General features: G+C 41.1%; 1 protein-coding gene across 1 annotated transcript in view; it reads right to left on the bottom strand.

Annotated features, from left to right (window-relative positions):
• The window catches only part of nrxn2b (neurexin 2b), a 586,403-nt gene that overhangs the window by 4,702 nt on the left and 557,497 nt on the right, over nt 1-24,204 (bottom strand). The window contains exons 19-20 of the mRNA XM_029525863.1: nt 13,322-13,647; nt 5,878-5,956 (exon numbers count right to left, since the gene is read on the bottom strand). Coding sequence (XP_029381723.1) covers nt 5,878-5,956; nt 13,322-13,647 — 405 coding nt within the window. The remainder of the gene's footprint in view (nt 1-5,877; nt 5,957-13,321; nt 13,648-24,204) is intronic.

The raw sequence follows: 24,204 nt of genomic DNA, 5'->3' as shown, positions 1-24,204 counted from the left end.
CACGCACACAGAATCTCAACTAGAAGATATCAAGCCACTACAACACCTTCTTGCTTTGCAGTGGTACCTGTTTATTGTTTTCCACCCTGCTTTTCCTTTCTAGGTGTATTTGTTATGTTATTATTATTATTATTATTATTTTAAATCTACTGTACTGTAAAGTTAACTGGCTTCTGCAAAACACCTGACATAGAAAATAGAATATCTAAGTCCAGTGACTTGGTGTTCCTCCACCACCTTCCTGGTAGTAACTCGGATATTTGTTGAAAATTTGGCTCCTTGCTGAAAAAAGCAGTGACACAAGGAGAATGAATTACCTTCTTTTTGCCCACTGCTTTGGGTGATTTTGATTAGAATTTCAATGAGAAATTGGACAGTTTGCTGCAGAAATATGTTTTGCTCCACTGGTCAGTAATGAAATAAAACTACATTACATTGCGTCTGATTAAAATGGCATTTTTCAGGCTTTTGTTATGTGCATTTATACAAAGGCAGAACTGATAACAAAGAACTGTAATCCCTGTCTTTCTTACCCAAACGCACCCCAATGACAACTACTGTAACTCTACCTCCATTCGACACCATAATAATAAAAATGGCAGAGAGGTTGTTAAATTTTGATAACTAACTTGAATTATAGCTGAATTATACAATAGGTATTTAATTATAAATGACACACTGTGTATTGGTCAATCATTTATTAATGGAAGTAAAATCAATATATTATGTTTTATTCCATTTCAGCTCATTTTCAGTGTCCATATTATTCTTTTGAATCCTCTTTTTATGTTTTTTTGTAACCCCTGATTTTTCCTGCCTCCTGTGTTGTACTATAAATGATTAAATGGTGCCATATAAATAAACTACCCTGGCCTTGTAAAATACCTCAGTCTAATCAATAGTCTTTGCTCTATTTGTGAACATTTACACTGTTGATTTTTTATTCTTCAGTCTGACTGGGATTTAACCAGTCTCATTATTTCTTCAGTGTTGACGACTTGTCTGAACTCCCATGTTGTTTCCGATTGATGCCATTGTCAGCAGTCACAGAACTTCCGGGTCACGATCATCGGCAGGATGTTGATTCAAGTCTCTGCATTGGTAAACATGTAACCTGTGAAGCTTGCACTTTAAATGGGATGCTGTTTACATCGAGCGAAAAGGGGATCAGTTAAGTGTCACACCGACAAACAACTGACTTCTAAACCCATCGACCAGGCTCTAAGTCACAGTCTCCAGGCCATCCCTCATCTATCACCCAAACTCTTGGTTTCAAACCTTGACCTAAAAAGAAACATTCACAGGGAGTGTGACATCTGATGAATTATTGAGCAGCTCTTCAAAACCTGATCTTCTCTGACTAAAACTGATATAGTGCCTACAACATCCTGTGACTAATAAGTAGCTCAGAGGTATGCATGAGAGACGGAAAGTGAGGTCGTGCTGAGATAGAGAAAAGTACGAAAAGCAACTATAGAAATAAAATTAAATAGAGTTGCTACTTTTGGAAGGCAGAGGCATTTGTATATCTTCTGAAATGGTGTTACATAGATTAATAGAGTGAGTGTCTATAAGTGCTTTTCATGTATTTTATGTATTTGTGTCCAGGAAATGTACAAATCCAGTATCTTCATAAGTCCCTCTTCCTAGGTCTTGCTGTTCCTGATGGAAGCTCATTAACAGCACTACAGGATCTGAACCAAAGCTTGAAGTGGGTGATGTAATTAAGCCTCCCTAACAAAGTCAAAGTTTAATTAGCCTAGTGGGAAAGACAGGAATCATTCACATGAATTTCATTCAGCTACCTTTCTCAGTTTCTTTTCTTTCTCAGTGTCCTCTTTTCCTCTGTATCTCTATCTCTCCTCCTCTCATTTCTCTCTTATGCTCCGAGTGCAAAGGAACGTGACACAAATGTCTAGGAGAGTCAGTTCCTCAAAAGTGCACTCCTTCCAGCACTTTCCTCCTCAGATCTTTCTCTCACATTTTCTGCTTTTTCTCTTTCACATCAACTCTGACTTTACCAGCACGCAGTGAGCTTTTTACATGGAGGGTGGTCATCACTTAGCTGTAGGCCCCTTCGAAACTCCAGGACTAAACGACAGCAGTGGGCTTATGTCACCAGCAAGTCTCAAGTTTTGCACTCAAACCTAAAGCTATTCTTGACATTACTGTGGTGAGAATCAGATCAAGTCTTTGCTTAGGTCAATAGCAGCCAACCTGTGTGTTGGCTACCAGCGCTGGGCTGTGAAGATACTACCATTGGGCCCACAAATTGTCTACAAAACAGCTCAATTGTGGTGAGGAGATGTGCCTGGAACTACAACCCAGACTTCCTGCTTCTGATTTGGACATAAATTATGCCACCGTAAATTAAATAAATAAATAAATAAATAAATAAAAAAGGCTAATAGATCCAGCTACACAGATGACCTATGGACAGCAGCTTTGAACTTTTGTCATCAGCTGGAACAGTTTTTCAGGTAAACCACATAGTATAATTGCTTGCTGATAGTGGACACAAAAAGATTATAGCCTTGGCAAAAACAACTGGACAGTTAAAAGGAGAGAGTGTCAGGAGATTGGATGTGAATGACAAGGGGTTCAACATGCACCATGATCATGGTTCAGTCAAGCTTGAGTGTTAGACTTTAACTGTTGGGCAATGTTGGCCACTAACAATTTAAAGTTTTTCAAGTGGGACATTGGCAGGAAAAGTTTGGGAACCAATAGCTTAGGTCCAGCAAGGCACAAGACAATTTATTTGACATTTTAACAGCGGCCATTAACAGTTTTGGTTCCACCACTATTATTATTATTATTACTGGTCTTATTAATAGTGCTGTATCTCCCAGCAAGCCTACAAGTACTGAGCTGCAGCAGATTTAATATGATGAAGAGCTTTAACACATCATGACATCTCAGCTCCACCTTCTTGTCCACTTATTGTTTCACAAACTGATGGGTGATGTTGTGGTGGTTGCCACTTTATAGGTGCTTTAGAATAAATGGGTTACTGTACATGTTTAAGTGGACCATGCATTGTGCTCTGTTGGTTTTCATTGGCCCCCAAACCACAAAGGCAGCCTTGTGCTTGGGCTTTGGTTTGTTTTTCTAAACATTTAGAAAAATGCAGATGAGGTCTAAGTAAAGTCCTTTATCAGAGCCAAGCAAGTCCACGTCTCTTCCAAATGCAGTGGCAAGAAAAAAACAATTGTATGCCTGGAGTTTTGAGTTGTAGCACCACAGCTGCAGATAACCACATCTGTAAAACAAATGGCACTGCTCCGGCTGTGTGCAGGAAGGCGTTGTATTGGATGTCATGAATTCTAAGACCTCACATCTTGATTGGCTGAGCCAAAAACCCACAACTGCTTTTACCATCTGTTCTCCTTCCTGAAGGCACTTCAATAAGCCGCCTTGTCATACGTAACTGAAAACACTGGAATCCGCTCCTATCACACAATGACCACAGGCGTGTGTGAGTGGAGGGTCGGGGGGAAAGGGGGGCATGTTTTTGGACAATGTTGATTCTTCTTTCCTTGTCCATGCTTTTTGCCTGAGCTTATCCAACCCTGCTGGCTTGTTTCACTGCAACTCTTGCGGCATCTGGAAAGAGTGATACGCAGAATGTGTGTGTGTTTGTTGTTTCTTGGGAGAAAAAAAGTTTACACCCACAGAGCCAGAGAGACAAGTGGCTGTCTGGAAAGGTAAAGCATGTCTGCCATTGTATATGTGTGATTGTGTGGGTATGAGAGAGAGAGAGAGAGAGAGATAGTTGTGTTTTTCCATGGGAGATTAAGACTGGGCATAGCATTCACCAAAAAACTCTCATTTCTCTTTTTGATAAGAAGGGAAGTGAGTCTCTATTTCTGTCCCAGCCACCTACAAAGACCACAAGAGAATTTTACACAGAAGTTTCTCAACACAGGTTCCTATCAGCTTCAACAAGAATCATCTGCCTTTCCTGTCTAACATGTGTTCAATTCAAACCATTAATCCCTGTTCCTGGGAAAAAATAATATTATGGCTTTTTTTATAATCACTTCTCCCAATAATGACTGTCCTGCTATTTCTTGGAACATTACTTTCTTTTTTCATTCTGCAAAAAATTTGAAATGAGCCGATAATAGACGGTATGTCCTCACACTGACTTGGTTTCTTTCACAGCAGGTGATACCAAGGTTGAATCTAAGGAACTAAAATAAACCAAATCCAGTTTCCATGAGTTAATGGTCCAAATATCTTTCATTGCACGATAAAATGTCGGTGTAGGAGGATTGTATTCCACTCTTGATTAAACACATCACAAAATGAGATCAGATCAGATTTAAAGCTCCCATCCAAACTATAACATGCCGATTAATCCATCCATCCATCTTCTACTGTTTTTCCATTTCCAGCTCGTGGGGGTGCTGGAGCCAATCCCAGCCAACTTTCTGGGCGAGGGGCAGGGTCTCCCTGGACAGGTCACCAGTCCATCACAGGGCCAATACACAGAGACACACAACCACTCACACTTGTATTCAGACCTACGGAGAGTCACCTAAACATGATGTCTTTGGATGGTGGGAGGAAACCAGAGTACCCAGAGGAAACCACCACAGGCACAACATGCAAACTCCACACAGAAAGGACCCAGGCCAGGAACCAGTGACCTTCTTATTGTGGGGCGACAGCGCTAACCACGACACCACTGAATTTCAGATGTTTTGCTTCAGAGGCCATAACAACAGTGGATGTGCCACATGTACATCAACTGTAGATGGTTAGAGCAGACAGGATACTGACACCTATGTCTTGGCTGTGCCATAAGATCAAGAGATTTGCCATCTCACCAATCTTTTACATACAATGCAACCACCTAAAAAAAAATAGGTAAGGAAGACACCTGTTAATTTCATTAACACAACAGGTGCACAGCACAAAACTGAAACTTCCACTATTGTTGTCTATATCTGGGCTGCAATGTGTGTGAACCACATGACTGGTCAATCAGGAAGTATATGAGAGTAGAAAACCTGAGCATCAGTGGCAGAAAAAGACAGTGGAGACTCCCAAACTGTGATGGAATGAAAGAAGTGCACATAAATGAATTATATATATATTTTTTATGTTTATATATTTTTTCCTTTCGGGAGCAGGTGGCTGCTGCCTCCCTTCAAAGTTACTGTAGGGGAAGAGCTGGCTCTGCTCCCATCACAGTTTTAATGATGTATTTTATCGAGAAAGTTGTTGCTGTGATAACTCCCACATCAGAAGTAATATTTGAAACCATCTAATGAGAAATCTTGTCAGAAAGGATGCAAAATGGCCTCAAATTTGGATCATTCTGTTCCTTTAATTTGAATCACACTGCTTCACTGTATGCGGTTCTTGGCAGTTTTCATTTACAGACAGCTTTATATATGAAGACGCCCCGGAGGCAGGGAGTAAAAACACACTGCCTTTGACGCCAATCTCCTGTCAAGGTGTCAGAACCTTGCTTGAGCTGTTGTTCACACTAACAGTGCCTCAGCTTCCAGGTCTGCCAGGATACAGCTGTGTGCTGAGTAGAACAAGCTGCATTTCCACATTGAAACTGTCCTGTCATGTTAAAGTCGAGGCAGGAGATTGGTGCAACAGCTGGGTGAGCACCACATACATCACTTGGCGGAGCAAATTGTGTGATGGCCTGTTGCCTTGAAAACCCATAAGAACGGAGGTTTGAGGGTACACATCTGGCAAGTCACAGCTGCATACAGAGGGCTGAGCAGTCACCAAGCGTCAGATCAAAAAGTGGAGGAAGGGATACAGCATTAGTCTGCTTTAGTTTCTAGACCACACCTTGTTTTTTAGATACCAAGCACAATGAAGACAGAACTCCCTGAGTTGACTCACCATTTCCAGGCTCACACTCCTCCAAATCTTCGTCATCACTAGGACACTCAGCTGATGCAACCAAAAGGTCATCTGCATTCTGGAAGAACACAGAAAGGAATGCAAAGAAAAGGGAGTCAGGTCAAATTTTATTTGACTGAAGGCAACATGGCATGTCTGAGAAGATTAAGAGCCTCTGGCAGCCACAGTGACAGTCCACTTCACCGGCAACTCCAAGGAGGAAAAACTGAAGATTCCTTAGCTGAGCAGTATGGCCTACTGGCAAATGTGCTGAAAATATGGAGGTGGGTGTGCTTTATGAATAGCACTCGTTTCTATTTGTGCAAGTTGTTGTGAAACCAAAATTAAATAAGCCACCAGTCAAAGAGAAAGCAGTCTGCATCCTCCATTGAGTGAGAACAAAAGTCACACATAATGGAAGTTTTCATTTCATTTGTATACATGTGTATATAGAGGGATGGTTTCAGGCTTTTGTGTTACACTATAAGTCATGTACATTTAATCAAAAAGAGGGCTATTCAAGGATAGCTATTGGAAATTAGTCCTGTACAAGACATGTATAGGGAACTCTATGAACCAGAGGGATAGAAATATAGAAAACAGAAACCCACCCCCCCAACAACACAGAGTAAATGGCCCACAACATACAAAAAATGAATGGTATGGTGGGTTTCAAATATTGGAAAGAAAGTGTCTTCTCTCTGCATAATTTGTGAAATTTAGTAATAGAATTATTCCGAGGTTTCCTCTGTGTTAAAATGCATGTTTTTAATCTTAGAAACTTCGACATCTCAGTTGAATTGAATAGTCTATATTTGGATAACAGTTGGAAATAGGGGTGTTCTGAAAAGGTAGGTGTAGATGTTTGTCATTCCGAAGAGTATTGCTATTTTTTGACGACTAGTATGAACTCTGATTGACCATTGTTACAGGAAGTCAGGGTTAGTACAGCATGTAGTACAGCAATGGGGGTCATGAGACGAGAGCAAATGAAATCCGACAATGGTGGCTCCAAATTAGGAGCTTAGGCTTGTTCTCACTGCTGCATGACTCACTCAGCAACATGTCTGGAGACACAAACTACCCCTCCTCCTCTGGTTGTTATTAAAGATGGGGTCACCTGATGGAAAATGTGGGGCATTTATGAGTAGAATTGATTGACTCTGCTGAGTTTTCGGTCACTTACTAATCCACAGCCTGGGTGCGATCATTTATTAATTACATTGTGTGAGATTGATTGCGTTCACATCACCTGGCTCTGTCAAATAGGCCTAATGATCCCGCCTCAGTTTCCAAGCAACATCGCCATCAAACACATTCATGTTTCTGCTCCATCTGTGTAATCAGCTGCTGAAAACAGCACCAAATGCCTCCAGGAAAATATGCTCTTCTTTGATCTGAGCACCTCGAATGTCAATAAATGTTGACAGCAACGTGCATTTATGGCCACAAATTAAATCACTGTTGCCACCTCAGGATTGTACTGCCCCATAAACCAGTCAAATTGAAGGAAATATGGTCACTACCCGGCCCTGAGTTGAGCTCTGGATAATGGCCACAGTTGTTTTTGAAGAATATTATGGTGATGTTACCTGTGTTACATTCATAATTAGACATAATTACTCTACCAGACCTTGGACTATGGCCAAAAACATTTGTGCAGTCACAGTGACCCTCAGGAACAAATTATGTACTTTAGCTCCTCTGTTGCACAGAAGTCTCAGAGAAAAGAAAGGCTTAAAAGAAAGGAGGCAAAAGGAATTTTAGTGATAATGTTGAGATCACACTATGAGGACCATTGCTGATTAATTTTTTTTACATCTGGAGATAGATGTTGCTGATTGACAATGGCCCCGTTCCTTTAAATTATCACCCTTAAGATATGATCACCTCATCTTGAGTCCAGGTTTATACCAGATTTGAAGAAATTGCCTCAAAGCTTTTTGAATATGCACTGATCTGTCTTTGCTTTGTGACCACTGAGGGCCACTCAAGGAAGTAACTGTGATTATCTTGTTCCAATGGCACCTGTCATTATGTATGTATGTGTGTATTAATATTTTGATAGGTGCTGTTGTCTAGACAATGGAAAACCTTGGGTCCTTTATTCATGTGGATGATAATTTGACATGTAATACTGACGTAAACTTGCTTCAGGCCAACTCCAGCCCTTCATGGAAACAGTATTGCCTAGTGGCTGTGGCCTCTTTCAGTGGGATAATGCTCACTGCCTCACTGATACAACGGATCTGCTCTACAAGTCTTGGTCCTGATAACCCAGCTGACCTTTAGACATCTAGTGTACCCTCACTGTCCGTGGGTTAGAACTATTTTGGCAGACTATGTGATATTAGGCTATAATGTTATGGCTCGTTGGTATATTGCATTCATTCTTTTGTGAAGCAGAGCCAGGCATCGTGCCTCTGGTCATGGCTCTGGCTTGGCAGACAGGCATAAAAAGAATTATAAGAATCTTCTTTCTGCCTGAATGGCAAAATCCTGTGTCATTTTCCTGAAGCTGTCACAGATACAGTGTTTACTCATACAAGTCTGAATCGCTGAAAATATGTAGCTGTGTGTAAAGAGCATTTTGCCCTGGAGAGCCCGCTGTGAGTGATACATAAAGCCTCCAAACTCCAGTTGGACCAGGTCAGAAGTTGGACCAGACTAACCAGATAGAGATCACAAACACCAGGGACTGCAGGCAGACAGATTTAGAGCCAGACAAGTGATGACTCCAACAATTTCCTTCACAGTATCAACAGGTGAAGGAAAGAAGAAAATCAGAGCCCCACATACACATTGAAAGGTAGATCTTTCATACTACGTATCAAGTGCGTTGTTCCACATTCATCAAAACTGCAGTGGGCCAGATTGGCCCAAGCATCTGGAGAAATTGAAATATGGGTTTCTGTTCGCCTTCTGCTCACCTTGGCCAAGAGCATCTCTCGTGTGTCTTGGTGGGAGTTTGGGATATTCATCAGACTGCCATAGTTCTTGTTAACTTTGCCCACTGCAGTATTTACATTTGCTTTAGCACAAAATGCTACCACACTGGAATGGATTATAACTGGATTATAACTACCCAAATGAATGTATGTGTCTGTATGAGTGTGTGTGTGGGAGAAAAGACATCAGGAAGACACCAATTTGTCATATAAATGTGACCTAAACAACTGATACAGGGTCTAAAGGTTATTTTGAAAATGCACTTTGATGTAGTTCAGGGATTGCCACTATAAAACTGTACTCTTTTAAACTCTCAGGATTTAAAAACTCTTTTAGGATATTGATGTGAGCTTTGACTGCAATGTATCATTCCTCTTCTCTTCAAAGACATTTGTCTGAGTTATCTTCCACAATTCCTCAGTGCTTTCCTCTTCAGTATTGGCCATAGTGAATGTTATGTAACTCAGATAATTACATTTCCCATATATGTGGACAGTAAATCAGCACATTTGCTGAATTTATTTCCTCCCGCGGGCATGACCAAAGCATAAGGATCTATATGAATCCTGCTGATTGAAGACTGTCACATTCTAATTCAATAACAGGTTGACTGATCATTTAAAACAATAACAAGTACTTCCCGCTGACTTTCAAACATTCCCACAAAGAGTGTTTATAAATCAATGACTGAGCAGCAGCATGCAGCCTTGGGCAGCTACGCCATTTAAAGCCACCATGGATGGATGTAACATGTGGAGCTTGCCAACGTCCCCTGTGCGCTCATGGATCACCCTCCACCTTTCTGAGTTTTTACAGGGATTTAAATAGTTCTACTGCCAGGTTCTCTGCTTCACTACTTTGACTGTAAAAACAGCTGAGCTGGCCAGAGATTTGTAGACCAGACTTAGATTAAGGACATTGTCTTTCTGTGCACCTGGCTGACTATTTGTGACAAAAGAAAAAATCCTAGTGAAGCCAGAGGAAAGAGATGTAAAGAGAGTTTTCTTGCACTTAGAACACCATATATATCTTAATATGGATATTAACACCCCAAGTAAAACACAGTAAAAGTCTACAAGAATGGAATAATGATACATTTTCCATGATATTATCTGAAGAGAAAATATGTTAATGTTTCAACAACCAGTTCTTACAGTAACTTAATATTTTAACTTAATTTCTCAAAAAACAAGCTTTATCTTTTATTGGGAATAAATACTATCATTTCCTCAAGACTCTGCTATTGTTATTGAGACATAGCTGGTCAGAGGTATGAATTTCCATTGCTCTGAAGTTACATTTGGAAATAATGCATGGCCTGGCAAGGTCTCTGCCTCTCCTTTCTGCAAAAAAAAAAAAAAATCATCACAATAATAATTTGAATAATGGTGTCATTGCAATAATTTATTCACACCTAAAATTTAAATTTCAGAAATTTAGGTGTTTAGCAACATTGCCAAATAATGCTAGATATATGCTTTGAGATAGCTGCAATCATCATCATTGATTTTGATTGAGTTGTATGATTTCTGGGTGTCAGTACGTGAGCTGTGTGCTCAGCTAAGATACACACCATCATTCATACTAAATATGCAATTTTCTTCCATTTATCTTAAACTACATTTGCTTCCTTGAATCTAAAAGCAAACAACACTCTTTCCTGTGCATCAAAAAGGCTTTTTCCCAAGAGAGATATAACAGACTGAATGTTTAGAAGAACAAATATTAAAGGTTTCCTACACTGTCTGGTGCATCTCAGCTGTTCAACGTCTCCTTATAATCCTTGAGCTTTCAAGACCCTTTTCCTAATTTTGCCAATGTATACTAGACCGTGTTCTAAGTATCCAACTTTTGCACCACTCATTGCTTTAATTATACGAACGAGCTCTTCAGGCCCTCAACACCTCTTTTTAACAGAGAACAAATCGCTAAATTTAAAAACTAGAATAATTGAATTGTCATTTGTGTAAACAAATAATCACGCACATAGTGTATTTGTGTGTACATCAAAATGCTACCTCTTACAAGTATCTGGATGAATGAGTTGTTGATAATGTCTATTTATTCTCAAGCACATATCCTTAATTCTCTTTTGGGCTATTGTGATGATGCACTCTGCTCAGCCAGGTACATTATAATAATGAAGCAGAAACTCTTAAAATGTGTGTACACTCGCTGAACAATATATTTTCAGCAATAAAAAGGACTCCAAAAATGGGACTGCTTTTTTATGACTGAACATAAACATCTGTCACCAATTCATTGCAGCTTGTAACAACAGAGAAGCAGACAGCGCTCTGGGTCCTTGGCTATTTTTAAATAGTTCCTGGTAATTTATCAAACAGGCCTGCTGATTTCATATTACAGATTATTTCTATAAAAGCTCATTATATGCTGAACAAATAAGAATTTTTTTCCGCCAAGAAGTCTGGCGGCCAGAGATATGATATCGAACTGAGTGGATGGCTACATACATGTTAGAGTCAGGTTCCATTGAAAATGATGCTTGAAAAGAAGAAGCCGAAACATCAAACCACAGGCGATTCATCTAATGTACGTCTTGGCAAGATAGCATTGTCTGTAAAGGTGATTGGACTGACCTTTAAGTCCAAAATCTTTAAGCACCTGCTTGAAATTACATGGCGGCTTTAAATATGGCTGAAAGCAAGGGCTTGGATAAAGTCAACCTCAGTGCTTCTCAACACACTCACTATCATTGTTTTTGTCAGCTGGCATCAGAGCACGGCTTCAATGAGACGATAGAGGCTTTATTAAACAATGCTTTATAGTTGATGCTATAGTAGATTTCTTTGAAATTTGCCGTTGTGATACACAAAGTGGCGTGAGTTGCCCAATGGTGTCGTCAACTTCACATTCTCCTTCACACTAATTGGCACTGCTGCCTTTACAAAAATGAGTCAGATAGGCCTTTGAAAGGCTGTAGTCTGCTATGGTTTGCAATCATGATAAAGAGACAAAGAATGAGCCTGTGTAAATATATTCAGAATCTGCTGATCGTAGAGGTCAGGGATGGACTAATGCCAGAAGCTTGCTGTCTGATTGTCGATAAGCCTCTATGGACATGAATGGGACTAATGAACAGTTCTGAATAAAAGAAACATGCTGACTATTGGCACCTTGCCACTGTGCTTCCTGCAACATCATCAAAGTTTGTTGGAGAGCTGAATTTTTAGTAGTTACTCAATGTACAAGGTATAAACTGCTGATGTAATGTACGTCCAACAGAGATATGGAGAAAAAACTTGCATGGACCAATTTGTCTTGCAGTATACACCTCTGTTGCAGAAGATAGAGCCGCAAAGCCCTCTTCTGGCCAAGGTGTAACACTGAATAGGAACCAGACCTTGACCTATAACCCATAAAAGACCACTACCTGATCATATTACCCTTGGAAATTTGTGCTCGACTGTTTTGTAACTAACATATGAATTAATTTGTTAGTTCTAGCCCACAAATGTATCAAGGTCTTTCACATTTTATCTCTGCCTACCTAATTCTAATAAAACAGTCCAAATGAACATTCATGCCAAATTTGAAAAAAAAAAAAAAAAAAACTACCTCAAGGCGGTCACACACACACCTTTGGTCAAATTTGAAGGGATTCCCTCAATGAGTTCCTGCGATACTGCACTCACAAGGCCAATCTCATGTTTTATGAGGTCAACAAGAGCTTGACCTTTGAACAAGACTATTTGTTGCAAATTTGAAGTGGAAAAAGTCATTTGATGACAGATCTGTAATATACGGTTGTCGCAGGCATAATGGCATGAACGCACAATCTGCACACAGCTTGTGGAAAAAGAAACTGGATGTTGTAATCAGTGGTTGACTATTATTATTATATGATTATATATTATTATTTTGTTTTGTTTTTTGGAGTTGTTGACATGGATGATGTTCCTCTTCCTCTGTTTGCTAAGTATTGCTTACCACAATAGCAATGCCTCCATTCAGCATACATGGATCATCATCTGATAGTGTTTGATTTCCTTTTCATTATGCTCCAGCCTTTGTTAATCTGTCTACATGTGCTGTAATATCCAGCTTCCTATTACATTTGGGGTTTAGTCAGTCACATCCTCTTAAAAGAAATCAAAATCGCACTGTCAATTGTTTTAATAGGTTGAGTCACACAAAGCTGTTCTGACTCTGAGGCTTGTGTGAACATCTGAATGTGGCTGAAGGCTGTAAGGCTCAGTCACAACAATGTGCTGACCTTGCAGCTGACGTATGAGTTCTTTTGAAATACACAAGGGCCATCTGAATACGTGGTCATGCTTTTTAATATTTCAGAGGTTGTCCTCAGCACTTAGAAATTTCTAGATGAACTCCAGTCAGGCAATTAAAAGTAATTGGCAATGTTTCAACGTACTGCGCTGAAATATCTCAGCGCCTCAAACAGCCTCTGTTTAGCTACAGAAGACTTTTATGAGTTATGAAAAGAAACTGAGCTAGTACAGTCATGGTTGCTCACCTGCGTCACACTGTCCCTCATGGTGGGCGAGCGCTGTTTGCGGGTGGTGGTTGTGGCCATTGTGGTGGTTGTTTCCATGATAGTGGTGGACATGTCGGCCAGTGGGGTGGTGGAGGTGGTGTCAGTGGTGAGCACAGAGGGCACGTCACCCACCAGCCGAAGGTTACCCTGGGTCTGGACATTGGGGTCGGCCTCAGCTGCCAGTTTGAGCACCTGCAGGCCATTGTAGTACAGACCTGAGATCTGGCCCTGGAAGTGGCGCCCCGTCTCTCCACCGCCACCAATTTTGATGAATGCCTGGCTGTTGAAGATGGTCAGCTGACGACCTGATATGTGAGGAACGGGGAAAAAGATGGAGAAATGCGAGCGAGAGAGGAGATGGAGGTAAGAGAGACAGAAAAGAGGGAAAAGGCAAAGAATATAAATCAGTGATAGTCTCTGGTGTGTTTGCACATAAAACAGAAAGTAATACACAAGCACATTGTGAAAAGGGGACATAGAGGGACTGTTGGGATTTCCTGAGTAACACTTTAGGGAGTTTGGATCCTGGCTTGCTATAGCTGCAGCCATTATGGAGCTGGGCACGTGCCACTCTCCCAGAAAGGCAGTCTGAATCTGACAGTCAAATAGATTGCGGGGGTAGTTGCAGCTTGACCCTGACACTAAAAGTTCACAGCAAAATGCATCTCATTTGCTCTAAGACAGAATGCATTAGAACAATGCTGGGTCTCCGTCATTGACCTCTAAGGCACCTGTGTAGCACAGTGATAAAGTACCTCTGCCAACAGGAAAAAATTTCGTCTCGGTTTTGCCATCCAAAGGAAGAAAATAAGCTCTTCATTGGGAGGAAATGTTTAATTCAGCAGGGGTTGTCCCTCACTGTGGTCATTACCATTCATCTGGATGGGTTGATGGATGATGGGAGGAGAGGGTCGACCATTTATCCAGGTTCCAATACTAATGTGTTACCAGGACTTGAGGTGAAGGGGTGGAGTGGGGGCGGTGTGACAGGTGTAGTTTTTCTCCACTTTTTTTCAGCTGAGGTTTCATTTATACTTTTTCATTTATGCTACCCAGTAATTCCTTCCTGCTTCTCCTTAGGGACGTTCCGCCACGCCACTTGAACTGATACACACTTTGACCTTGATGAGTCATATTTGTATGTGACCAGGGGGAAGGCGGTGTTATGGCAGGATGCTGTTGGAAGGATGTGGGTTGAAAGTAAACCCAATGAGGTAATTATTTAGAGGACAAGGATGGCAGAAGGCAAAGAGCATTTTTATGGACTAATCAATTGTTGCAAGGAGGGGGGAGTTTGTTTGTTTGCGAAAGGAATACTCGACTAATATGAAATATAGACTCTTCAGTGAAGAAAAGACCTCTGAAATGAGAGAGCCTTCTGTTCTGGTGGGAGCGTGTATTCCTGTATATGTGGGATATGGATATTTAGATTTTTCATTCTTAGGAGGGTATAGAGAGAATAGGGTATATGCCCAGTGAGGGTACTTCACCTCCTAAATTATAATTCGCTTTCTGTCTATATGTACAAATCCATTCTGATATATGATATATGGGAGGGTCTATTAGACAAATATCCATAAATGCTCATGGCCGTATATGTGTGTTGGCGTGTGGGAGGGAAGCCACGTGTTTTATTATAGGTTTTCTGGGACAATTTTGTGTTAAAGTGTTGGAGAGATAAATCCATTCCATTGAGATGGGTCATTACACATGTTATCCCATTTTCAGATCATTAGTCCTGTCAGGGGCCCACGAGGGACCCAACTCCCAACCCTTGACTTCATAATGATGAGACTTAATGTCTGGCATATGCACTGTTGACATAATAGCTGAGTGTCACTCTATTATCTCAGCACTTAGCATGTTCAATATGGGAGTGATATCGAAAAAAATCGAGAGAATGCAGAAGACAGATTGTCAAATTGTGGACATCAGCATGGAAAACACGGGAGAATAACTACTTAATATATCAATACTGACAACACCGGCGGAATATCACAATGAAACAACAACAGTAACAAAAACATGGTCCCCCTGCACCCATAGATAACAGGACACACAGAGGAAATACACACCAACACATCATCCCAGAGGGTTTCATCTCTCAATCCCCCAACTTTCCAGTGAAAGGGTTAATGGAGTTAGTAGAAACTGAGGATGTTCCTCTAAAGTCCTTAAGACTCTTGATCTGGAAGCAGCTCAAGTTCCTCTGCAAATGCAGGACTATCCCTTGTCTGTTAGCGGGGTGGGGGGAGGGAGGGAGGCGCGACTCCAGCAGGTGAAAAAGTCCTCTGTAGTTAAGTAAAAGTAAGATGAGCCTGCAGAAAGATGAGCCTTTTTTCTGACAGATAAACTGTGCAACAAAGAAGGAAGGTGCCCTCCAGACCAGATGAGGGGAAATCAGTGTTTTGTTTTTTTTTTGTAGCTGTCTGTTCAGGATGAGACTCTAACAGGGAGTGATGAAGTTATTGTTTCAGGGTCTGCCAAGTCAAATCAAAAGTGACACGTGGTTTTAGAGCCGATATTGGGTGCGGGCATGAATGGAGTGGGGTGCTGAGGCGAGAGGGGGTAAGAAATAGACGCCTCTTCATGACAAGCAATCACAGCACTTAATATGACAGAGCTGGCTGTGACGCTGCTGCAGAGAAGAGGGTGTGTGTGCCTGTATAATAACTGATGAAATATGTCAGTGGAATGACCTTTATGTGCGTGATTGTTGGCCTTTTCAAGTAGTGTGTATATGCCCAACATTTATTTATATACGCCTTTCCCCTTGTATGTTTATGTGTGTTTTGACAGCTGTGTGTGTGTAGAGAACACAGCCCTGCACACTTGCTTTGCACATTGATGAGAGTCTATTGGACCAATTTGGTGGCTGCTGCCTTGCCTCCCCTGGGCTCTTAGGGTGATAGACATTTAATGGGCAGCGGCTTGTGTATGGGAGGGGCCTGGCAGGGAGATGAGGGGCTGGCATGGGTGGGGGGCGGCAGGCAGGCAGCCAGCCAGCCACTCATTATGATGGGCATTCACAGCCGTACACAAAGCCTTAATTAACTGCAGTGCAGCAACTGAAATGATCAGGCTTCTCCACTGAGCTACTGCAGACACGCAACAGACTCAAACTTAATCTCTCCTCCTATCTATTTATCCATCCATTTGGCTGTCTGTCTGTCTGTCTGTCTGTCTATTTGTCTACCAATTACGGCTGGGCCTTATGAGATTTTTATTTTAAATATATATATATTTTTTTATATTTGGCAGCTTGGGGCCATTTTGATATATTTTTCTCCTGTGAGGCTAAACATGATTCATGGTATTTTTTCTTCTTGTGTTGAATTAATGAGAAAAGTAGACCCGCGTGATTTGGCCAAATTATTAAAGCCCTGTTCAGAACTGGTACTTGCTTTTAATGTCGGTGATCTATTGGTAAAACTAAATCAGATTGTATTGAAGTCTTAATGACAAAACCCCTACTATTTCAAGGTATGGCTTTATGGTCTGAGTCTTTAGTTTCAAGTGTTCTTCAAAGGCAAGGTACAAAGACATCAAAACAGCAGCTCAGAAACCAACGGGTGGGTGAGGTCACTGTGGGTCGGTTTAATGGACATGCATTTTGATGCTACATTTGAAGTGCTGTGACCATGTGTCATAAGAAAAGCAGAGATGAATGTTAATACCAGGTCTCAACCAGTCCTGAGAGCACACAGCAGCAGCGCCAAATAGCTACACTTAGACACGATTGTGCTTTCAGTTGAACACTACCATCAGGATGCTAAAATGGTCACAGTTACAGTACCAATCTGTGGATGTTTAGGGGTGTCATGTTTATTATGTCCATAACAATTATTGATTGCCATTGAAAACTAAGTGTAGTGAGGCTCATGGGAGGTAATAAACTAAAATTAGAGTTGATCTGGACTAAAAATTTGAAGATGGACAAAGTTGTTCCAGTTCATATAGAAAAAAAGATGAATTAAAAAAAAGGAAGGGTATGCAAAGAAACTCTCTGGAAACAGAGAGAGAAGAAACATAAAGTGCAGAGGGACAGCCTGGGAAGAGCTAAGGAGTCATATATTACTTACAGAGTCATGTTAATCGGCTAAGTAGAGGTTGGTCAGGATTGTATATATTTTTCCTTGCGCTTCACAGTGCCAAGCCTCTGCTCCTGTCCTACAGTGTAGAAAATCTAGTACACTGGTTGGTAGTTGTCTTCTGTTTGCTGCTTAAATAGGGCATCTTGGTGAAAGAAGGCGTGCCGTGGCTATTTCTGAAGGCATTATCATCTGCAATCACAGTAGCCTTTGGTTGGAGCTCCTGGTGGGCTTAGTCGCTGATGGCCTAGCAGGCATCACAGAAGAATGAGAAGAGCTCTGACCACGATTTCCTGGCCAAATTATTGTGCGAAGGCATGTGGCACGTCTGTCACATTACCTTGTGCAGCTGTGGGGAGGCAGGGAGGAGCACCTACTATTCCTGGTGATGACTCCCTCATGCTGGACAGCTCATACTGGTCTGTCACTGACTCCAAACAAAAGTTCTCTCAAAACAAAATCTGTTATTTAAAAAAAAAGAATACTGAGAATGTGTGAGAGACAGACAATAGACAAAGCAAAGGAAGCGTGTGATTGCATGAGGCGAGATTGTCAAAGAGACATGAAGGGACACAGGGCGTGCGTGACAGGTTTGATGAGAAGAAGGAGGGATTCTGCAATTAAAGGAAAAGAGGCTGACATAGAATCGAACAGACAAGTAAGATGGTAAGAAACAGAAAGGAAGAGAAGTGAGGTGGTGCCATGAATAGTAAAAAAAAGATATTATTGAACCCTTGGTCAACTGATTCTGACTGCTCACCCCATATTTTCAAGTCCAGCCACTTAATCACACGGTTAATCTCGTGGTAATGACAGGGTTTTAACATGTCTGCCTAAGACTGCGGCCACGGCATCCTGCAGTATGCGTGACTGCATCCCTGTTGTCTTACCCCAAAAGATAGTCATATTGACCGAGTGGCTATATATTTTTACCCAGTGCTGGAAAGGATATTATGTGCTCAGCTAGATGCGCTGTCAAAACTACTGTCAAATAGATTTGTTCTAAGGAAAAGTCATGAGCACAGAATCTTAATCGTGCTCATTGTGTCCCTGCAAAAAGTGGGGATGATGGTTGCAAAGAATAAATCCACCATTTAAAAGATGTCTGACCCCCAGGGGTAGTCAAAGCTGCAGTTTCTCAAAGTGATAACAAAGGTGAAAGATGGCAGTCTATAGCAGAATGCATCTCAATGCACACACGTTTTCTAGTATAGAGGTGAAGGTGCACTGGAGTGAACTGCTTCCCAAAGCGCCATGGCAGAGGCAATTTAACCAATTTAGTCACTTCTATTTGTTCTTCACTCTAACACAAAATTACCACTTCCAGCTCAGATATTCTCACTTATGGTTTTACTTAAAAATAATTAAAATAATCTGTCTAGACTATTGGATTGTTTACAGACTGTCTGAGTATGTAACAGTATCTGTCAGACTTTGCGATGATGTTGCCATATTCCCACATCCTGCAGTTATGTTGGTGAGGCCAATGTAAAATAGACAGAAATAAGAAAATGTGATCAGACTTAAAACCGTTTTGGTTCTGCGCTCCTGTAGATGGCCCTCTTGTTTCTGTCTGTTCAGTTATGATGGCTCTAACAGGCCACATTAACATTAACTGTATGTATTCAGCTGTTGTTGGAAATGAGAAAAGGCATGACTTCCTGTGTGCCTGAGGAGTTTTCTCATGGCCGACCCAACCATAGTTTTGAAAGCTTTTATCAGTTGGGTACAGGTTGCATCACTTTTGTCTGATGTCAGTATTAAATAAGGACTTCTTAAACCAAAAGTGAACTATGCTGAAAGTTGTTGCTCTAACAGGACTACTGGCAAGCTCCCTGCTACTGCTTTGCATTGATACACCGTCCTCCTTGACTTCTTTTTCTAAGTGGAGTGAAATGGCTTGTCTCAGATGAACTGTGGTTGGTGATTACTGGCTGAGCTGAGCTAAGCCAGGCCATGGAGAGGGCTGGGCCTGGGCCACGCTCGACTCGCTAATGCACAGATTGCTTGTTGGAGGCTATGAAATAATGGCTGTATTGCTGTTTCACCCCCCAGATTGTAGTTGGAGGGGATGATAGTTTGATATCATTCTCCCATCAGGCTCAGCCCCTCCCCTGGATGACTTCAGCTGAGGGAGAGCAGTTTCTTTTTCAGTGCACCGTCATCATTATGCACTCTCTCCATTCCTGTTATCTCACAGAGAGGAGGGATGCCATATGGTTGCAAAAAGTTTCGATCTGAAATGCTTTCTCTTAGCTAAGTTGCAGGGTGGGAGGAACGGCCTAGGATTCACCTCTGCCAATACAATACTTTGTGACGTGTAGAAAAGAAAGCTTGTCTGTTTGCATGCCAAGCCTTTATAGGTTTGTATTCACAAATCCTTCATTTGACTCAACAAACAAGACCTCAGCCTATTTCCATTTTTCCTTCTGAAGAAAAAAAAAAAAAAAAGGAGAAAGTCGAAGAAGACTAGAGCACAATGGGGGTGGGGTGGGATGCTGACAAAGTCGATTATGAAGTGTTCCCAAGTTATCTCCTCAGCACAAGGCTCTCTTTGGTAATTAAGGACATTTTGCCTTTTTACTCCTAAGAAGTTGTGCCGGTTTGAGTAGAACACGATGAATTAATTGAGTCTGGCAATGGAGATGAGGGGCCAAATGCAGCATGAAGCCAGACTGAAAGATTTCCTCGGCAGCATGGAGTCCCGAGGTCCTTAAAGGCCTTAAAGGCAGCTGTTGTTGCTGAGGCTGTGGCAAAAAAATCTGCAGGACTTTGGAGACAGTGGGTTGCTTTTAATCAGATGTGCCGTTATCGCTGAGCCTATATCTGCATGTGAATCTTGAACTAGCCGCACTGTCACAGGAGAGGCAGGGAAAGGCATAGTAGCCCCACTGGCTGGGCGCAATCTTCTTTCTTTTTATTCACTCCAGCTGTGACTGTGCTGTTTTTAGGCCATTTCATGGTAGGGGACCATGAAATAACAACAAAGTATAGCTTCTTTCCAGAGACAGAGCCACTTCTTCACAGACACTTTTCTACTCATGAGCAAGCACGTTAACACATTGATAGCATTCTCTCCCCCCCCCCCCCGAGTCCCTCGAATATAATAGAGCAGAGAGCTCAAATGAGAAAACAAGGTAGTCGCTCAGCAGGACACCAAGCTCATCACGGGGGCACTGAAGAAAGAAAAACTCAGACGGATTTGCTCTCTGCTGACTGCTGCCTGATGTGAGAAAATCTCATAAATGAAGCTGCAATCATGGGAAGGAGGTCTGGACCAGTGCCTGGTCGAGAGATGTTGATCCAAGCTCTGGATCCACACCAAGGGGGAGGACTTGATTGGTTTCGATTAGGGAATGTGGGACCTCATGCCAGGCCATTAAATACTGAACATTAAACCTTGTTCCTCACATTTTTAAGCCACAGAGAGCTGGTGTCCCGATATCCATCCATGCTACAACTCATGTGGCTCAACTTAGAGCTTGATCATCCTGCTGTTGGGGGCTTCTGAGGGATAGACTCTTTGCCAGAAACAGTTGGAAGCTCTGGTTATTGAGAGAACTCTATTTGCCTCCTCCTTTGCTCATCTGCTCATCAGGAACAGCAAAGGGAAACTGATTCTTGCTGGGGTTTTTTGTAATCTTTATTTTCTTGTGCAGCTCTTGATGACTTGGTAGCTGCAATATTATTGCTGTTTCCAAAAAAGGAAAAAAAAAAAAAAAAAAAGACGTAGGCACATGGTTGCCAAGTATTTTGGTGAAAACATGGGATGACAGATCCATCAGAGGAGGAGGGAGAACGCAAAAGAGACTCATCAGGGTAAGTTTTGGCTCTGATAGAAGTGCCGAAAACTTTTGGGACTCTAATTTTTCTCCTCCATTGGGTCCCTGGAATAGCTGCCACTTTGGATTTAGTCAGCAGGCAGAGAGATGGCCGGAGATGCTCGGTCTGATCTGCCTCACATGCAGTAGGGGAGATGTGATAAAGGCTTCAGAATAAAATGCAGTGACACAGTGCAGTACCACAGCATAGCTCTCCTTCAGGACACTGACTGATACCCTGGCATGAGCGAAACGGGTGTGATTTTAAGCAATTAACGCTTTCTTTAATCCACATGTGAACAAAAATTCCATGAGGCTCGAGATGAATGACTTTCTAGATGGAACATTAAAAGGACTTGGTGAGGAGACCCCTGGGGCTGATTTTTTCATGCTCTCTGATCAACCCAACCTGGGTCAACCCTTTGAGGCACTCACACAATAAGGTCACCAAAGATTAGAGCCCAATAACTGTATAAACGCAAACCAAAGGTTTTCACTTTCTCCCACTGTGCAAAAAAAATGAAGCCAAGGCACCCAGAAGAGGGGTGCCACCAGTTTGCTCTGGTGATTTACAACACATCAACCCAGCCCAATCACAAAAGATCATATATCATATATCATAAAAAACTTATTGGAAATGAAACATTAATAAGCCTGACAGAAAGCATCAGCAAGTGTATCTGATTTTTTTTTTTTTTTTGTTTAGGCCACACTCAGTAACATGGAGGTTAGGGGTTCATGACCTGTGTTGCAGGGTAAGTGAGAAATTTTGAGCACCATCATGTTGTCCATCTTTACCTAGGACAATATTTAGAGACTGAAGCCCCATTTCAGTAACAGCCGTTACCATTTATATATAGACTGACGACAGCGGATCGTCTCATTCAAATGGTTTCATATCACTCACCCATCAAACACACATAACATTACATTACACAGCAAGAACACATGAAGAACGTTTCCTGAGTGGTGAAAACAATAAATGTTAAAGGGACCTTTCTTCAGATGCATTTGGTTGAAATGATCCAGAGCAGGTAACATTGTTTTTGAATTTGGTATTCATTATTATTTGCAGTTTTAACCCTCTGAGTTTTGCATTGCATGAGATTGGAAACAAGGGAATTGTTGCCACTTTGAGGCCTTTTTCCATTTAGTAAAAGTTTTATTAATTTATTTAGCCTTTTATTTAGTGGTTGTTATTTTGTTTTTTTTGTTTTTTTTTTTTGTCCGGAGTGAACACCGCAACCTGTCCAAGTTCTTCCAAATACTGACATCCAGGTCCAATTGCATTCAAATGTTAGATGTAATTTATAACAAGGTTATAACTGAGGGCTCTCTGAATTTGTGACCAGCGGGGCAAAACTGGGACATATACCGAATAGTTTCAGTTTAAGTCCAGCGGTGGAGGGGGGGGGGGTGAGAGCAGCCCTCAGCAGTTAGTTCGGGTGGAGTTTGATTTGCTGTTAGGTGGTTAGATTCTGTTTACAAGGTTCTCAGCTGGAAGCTCTAGCTGCATCCTCATCAAAGCAAAAAAAAAAAAACAGCTTTAACCCTTTGAGATCAGAAATGTCCTCTAATCCCCCTCATCATCTAGACTAATGCATCCTGCATGTTGTCTCGGAAATGGTTTTTTGCTTTTGTTTGTTTTACCAGTATCACTTTGCCTCTTCTGCCTATGACATGTGTGTGACTATTTTTTTCTTTTTAAAAGAATTCAAACAAATCAACAAATCAGCGTCCCTACGCCTTCTTCTAGAAACATGCCCTCATCAGAGCCCTCACTTGAGTTTTGATGGAGATTATTTGTTTATTTTTTCTTCTTACTTTCTTCCAACGCTCTCATGCAAACTACTGGATACATCTCATTTCATGCTACAGAAGAAAGAGAATAATACATTCAGTTTCAAGATCACTCTCTTTAGAGTTTCATAACATGCACAAATTATTCAATAAGAGGCTAAGTCATTTTTTATTGATCCAGTTTGTCATTCAACTTTCATCTGCCAGTTTTTTTAAATCCTAATTTGTGTCCGGACTACTCTTGAGCAGGTGTGAACTCCATGACACACACCAGAGGAAAAAAAAAAAAACAGTCTACAGATAAATGAGCATTGTTTTGTTTTCATCAAATAATGCTGTGTACAATTTATCTATTTAGTCTGCTATATAAATACTTCATTTAGCTCCCAGAGTCCTCTTAAGACAACTAGTGCTTTAATTCATTAAATGTTCCGTATGCAAAAACTTCTAATAAAATCTCACACTTTTGGACATTTTGACAATCTTTATCAAAATGTTATTATAGATTTATAATAATGACTACTTTTTTTTTTTTTAATCATAAACTACAAATGCACGAGAAATGATTTTTGTTTTTGCTGCGACAGAAACTATTTTAAGATTCAGCTCCATTTAGCTTCTTTTTCTTCTTTTTCATGTCTCTTAATTCTCCCTCTCATTATTTATTTATTTTTTTCCTAAAGAATCAACCACCTTCAGCAGCACAAACACACGACACATGACAAAGACATAAGAGTTGGCACATTTGACACTCAAAGGGTTAAAGAGTCATCACTTTTGATGGGACCACATTTGACATTTATGGCACTAGTTATGCATGGCGTTGGGCAGAAAACAGCACCCACACGCTGCAATGAATGCAGGCTGATCACAGAACAAACATTTCCACAGTCCCTTTAACTTTTAGTGACTTTCATGGGGGATTTTTTTTTCTCAAAAATCCAATAATAAATATCAGAGGTTTTTTTTTCTCTTTCATGAAGGAATAAATATAATCAATGCAAGTTCACATTCAGCCAACAAAAGACACAGGAAAGAAGCAAATGGAATCAATAGGCTATTTACATGTGATCAGGTTATTAGGGGGTTATGTCGGGTTATTTGGGGATTAATTCTCTGAAGAGATGCAGCCCCAGTCTAAGGTGCTTTG

The sequence above is a fragment of the Echeneis naucrates genome, chromosome 18, assembly GCF_900963305.1.
Source record: "Echeneis naucrates chromosome 18, fEcheNa1.1, whole genome shotgun sequence".
Lineage (NCBI taxonomy): Eukaryota > Metazoa > Chordata > Actinopteri > Carangiformes > Echeneidae > Echeneis > Echeneis naucrates.
Note: the sequence above shows the minus strand (reverse complement) of the source record. Positions and strands in the feature narration are given on the sequence as shown.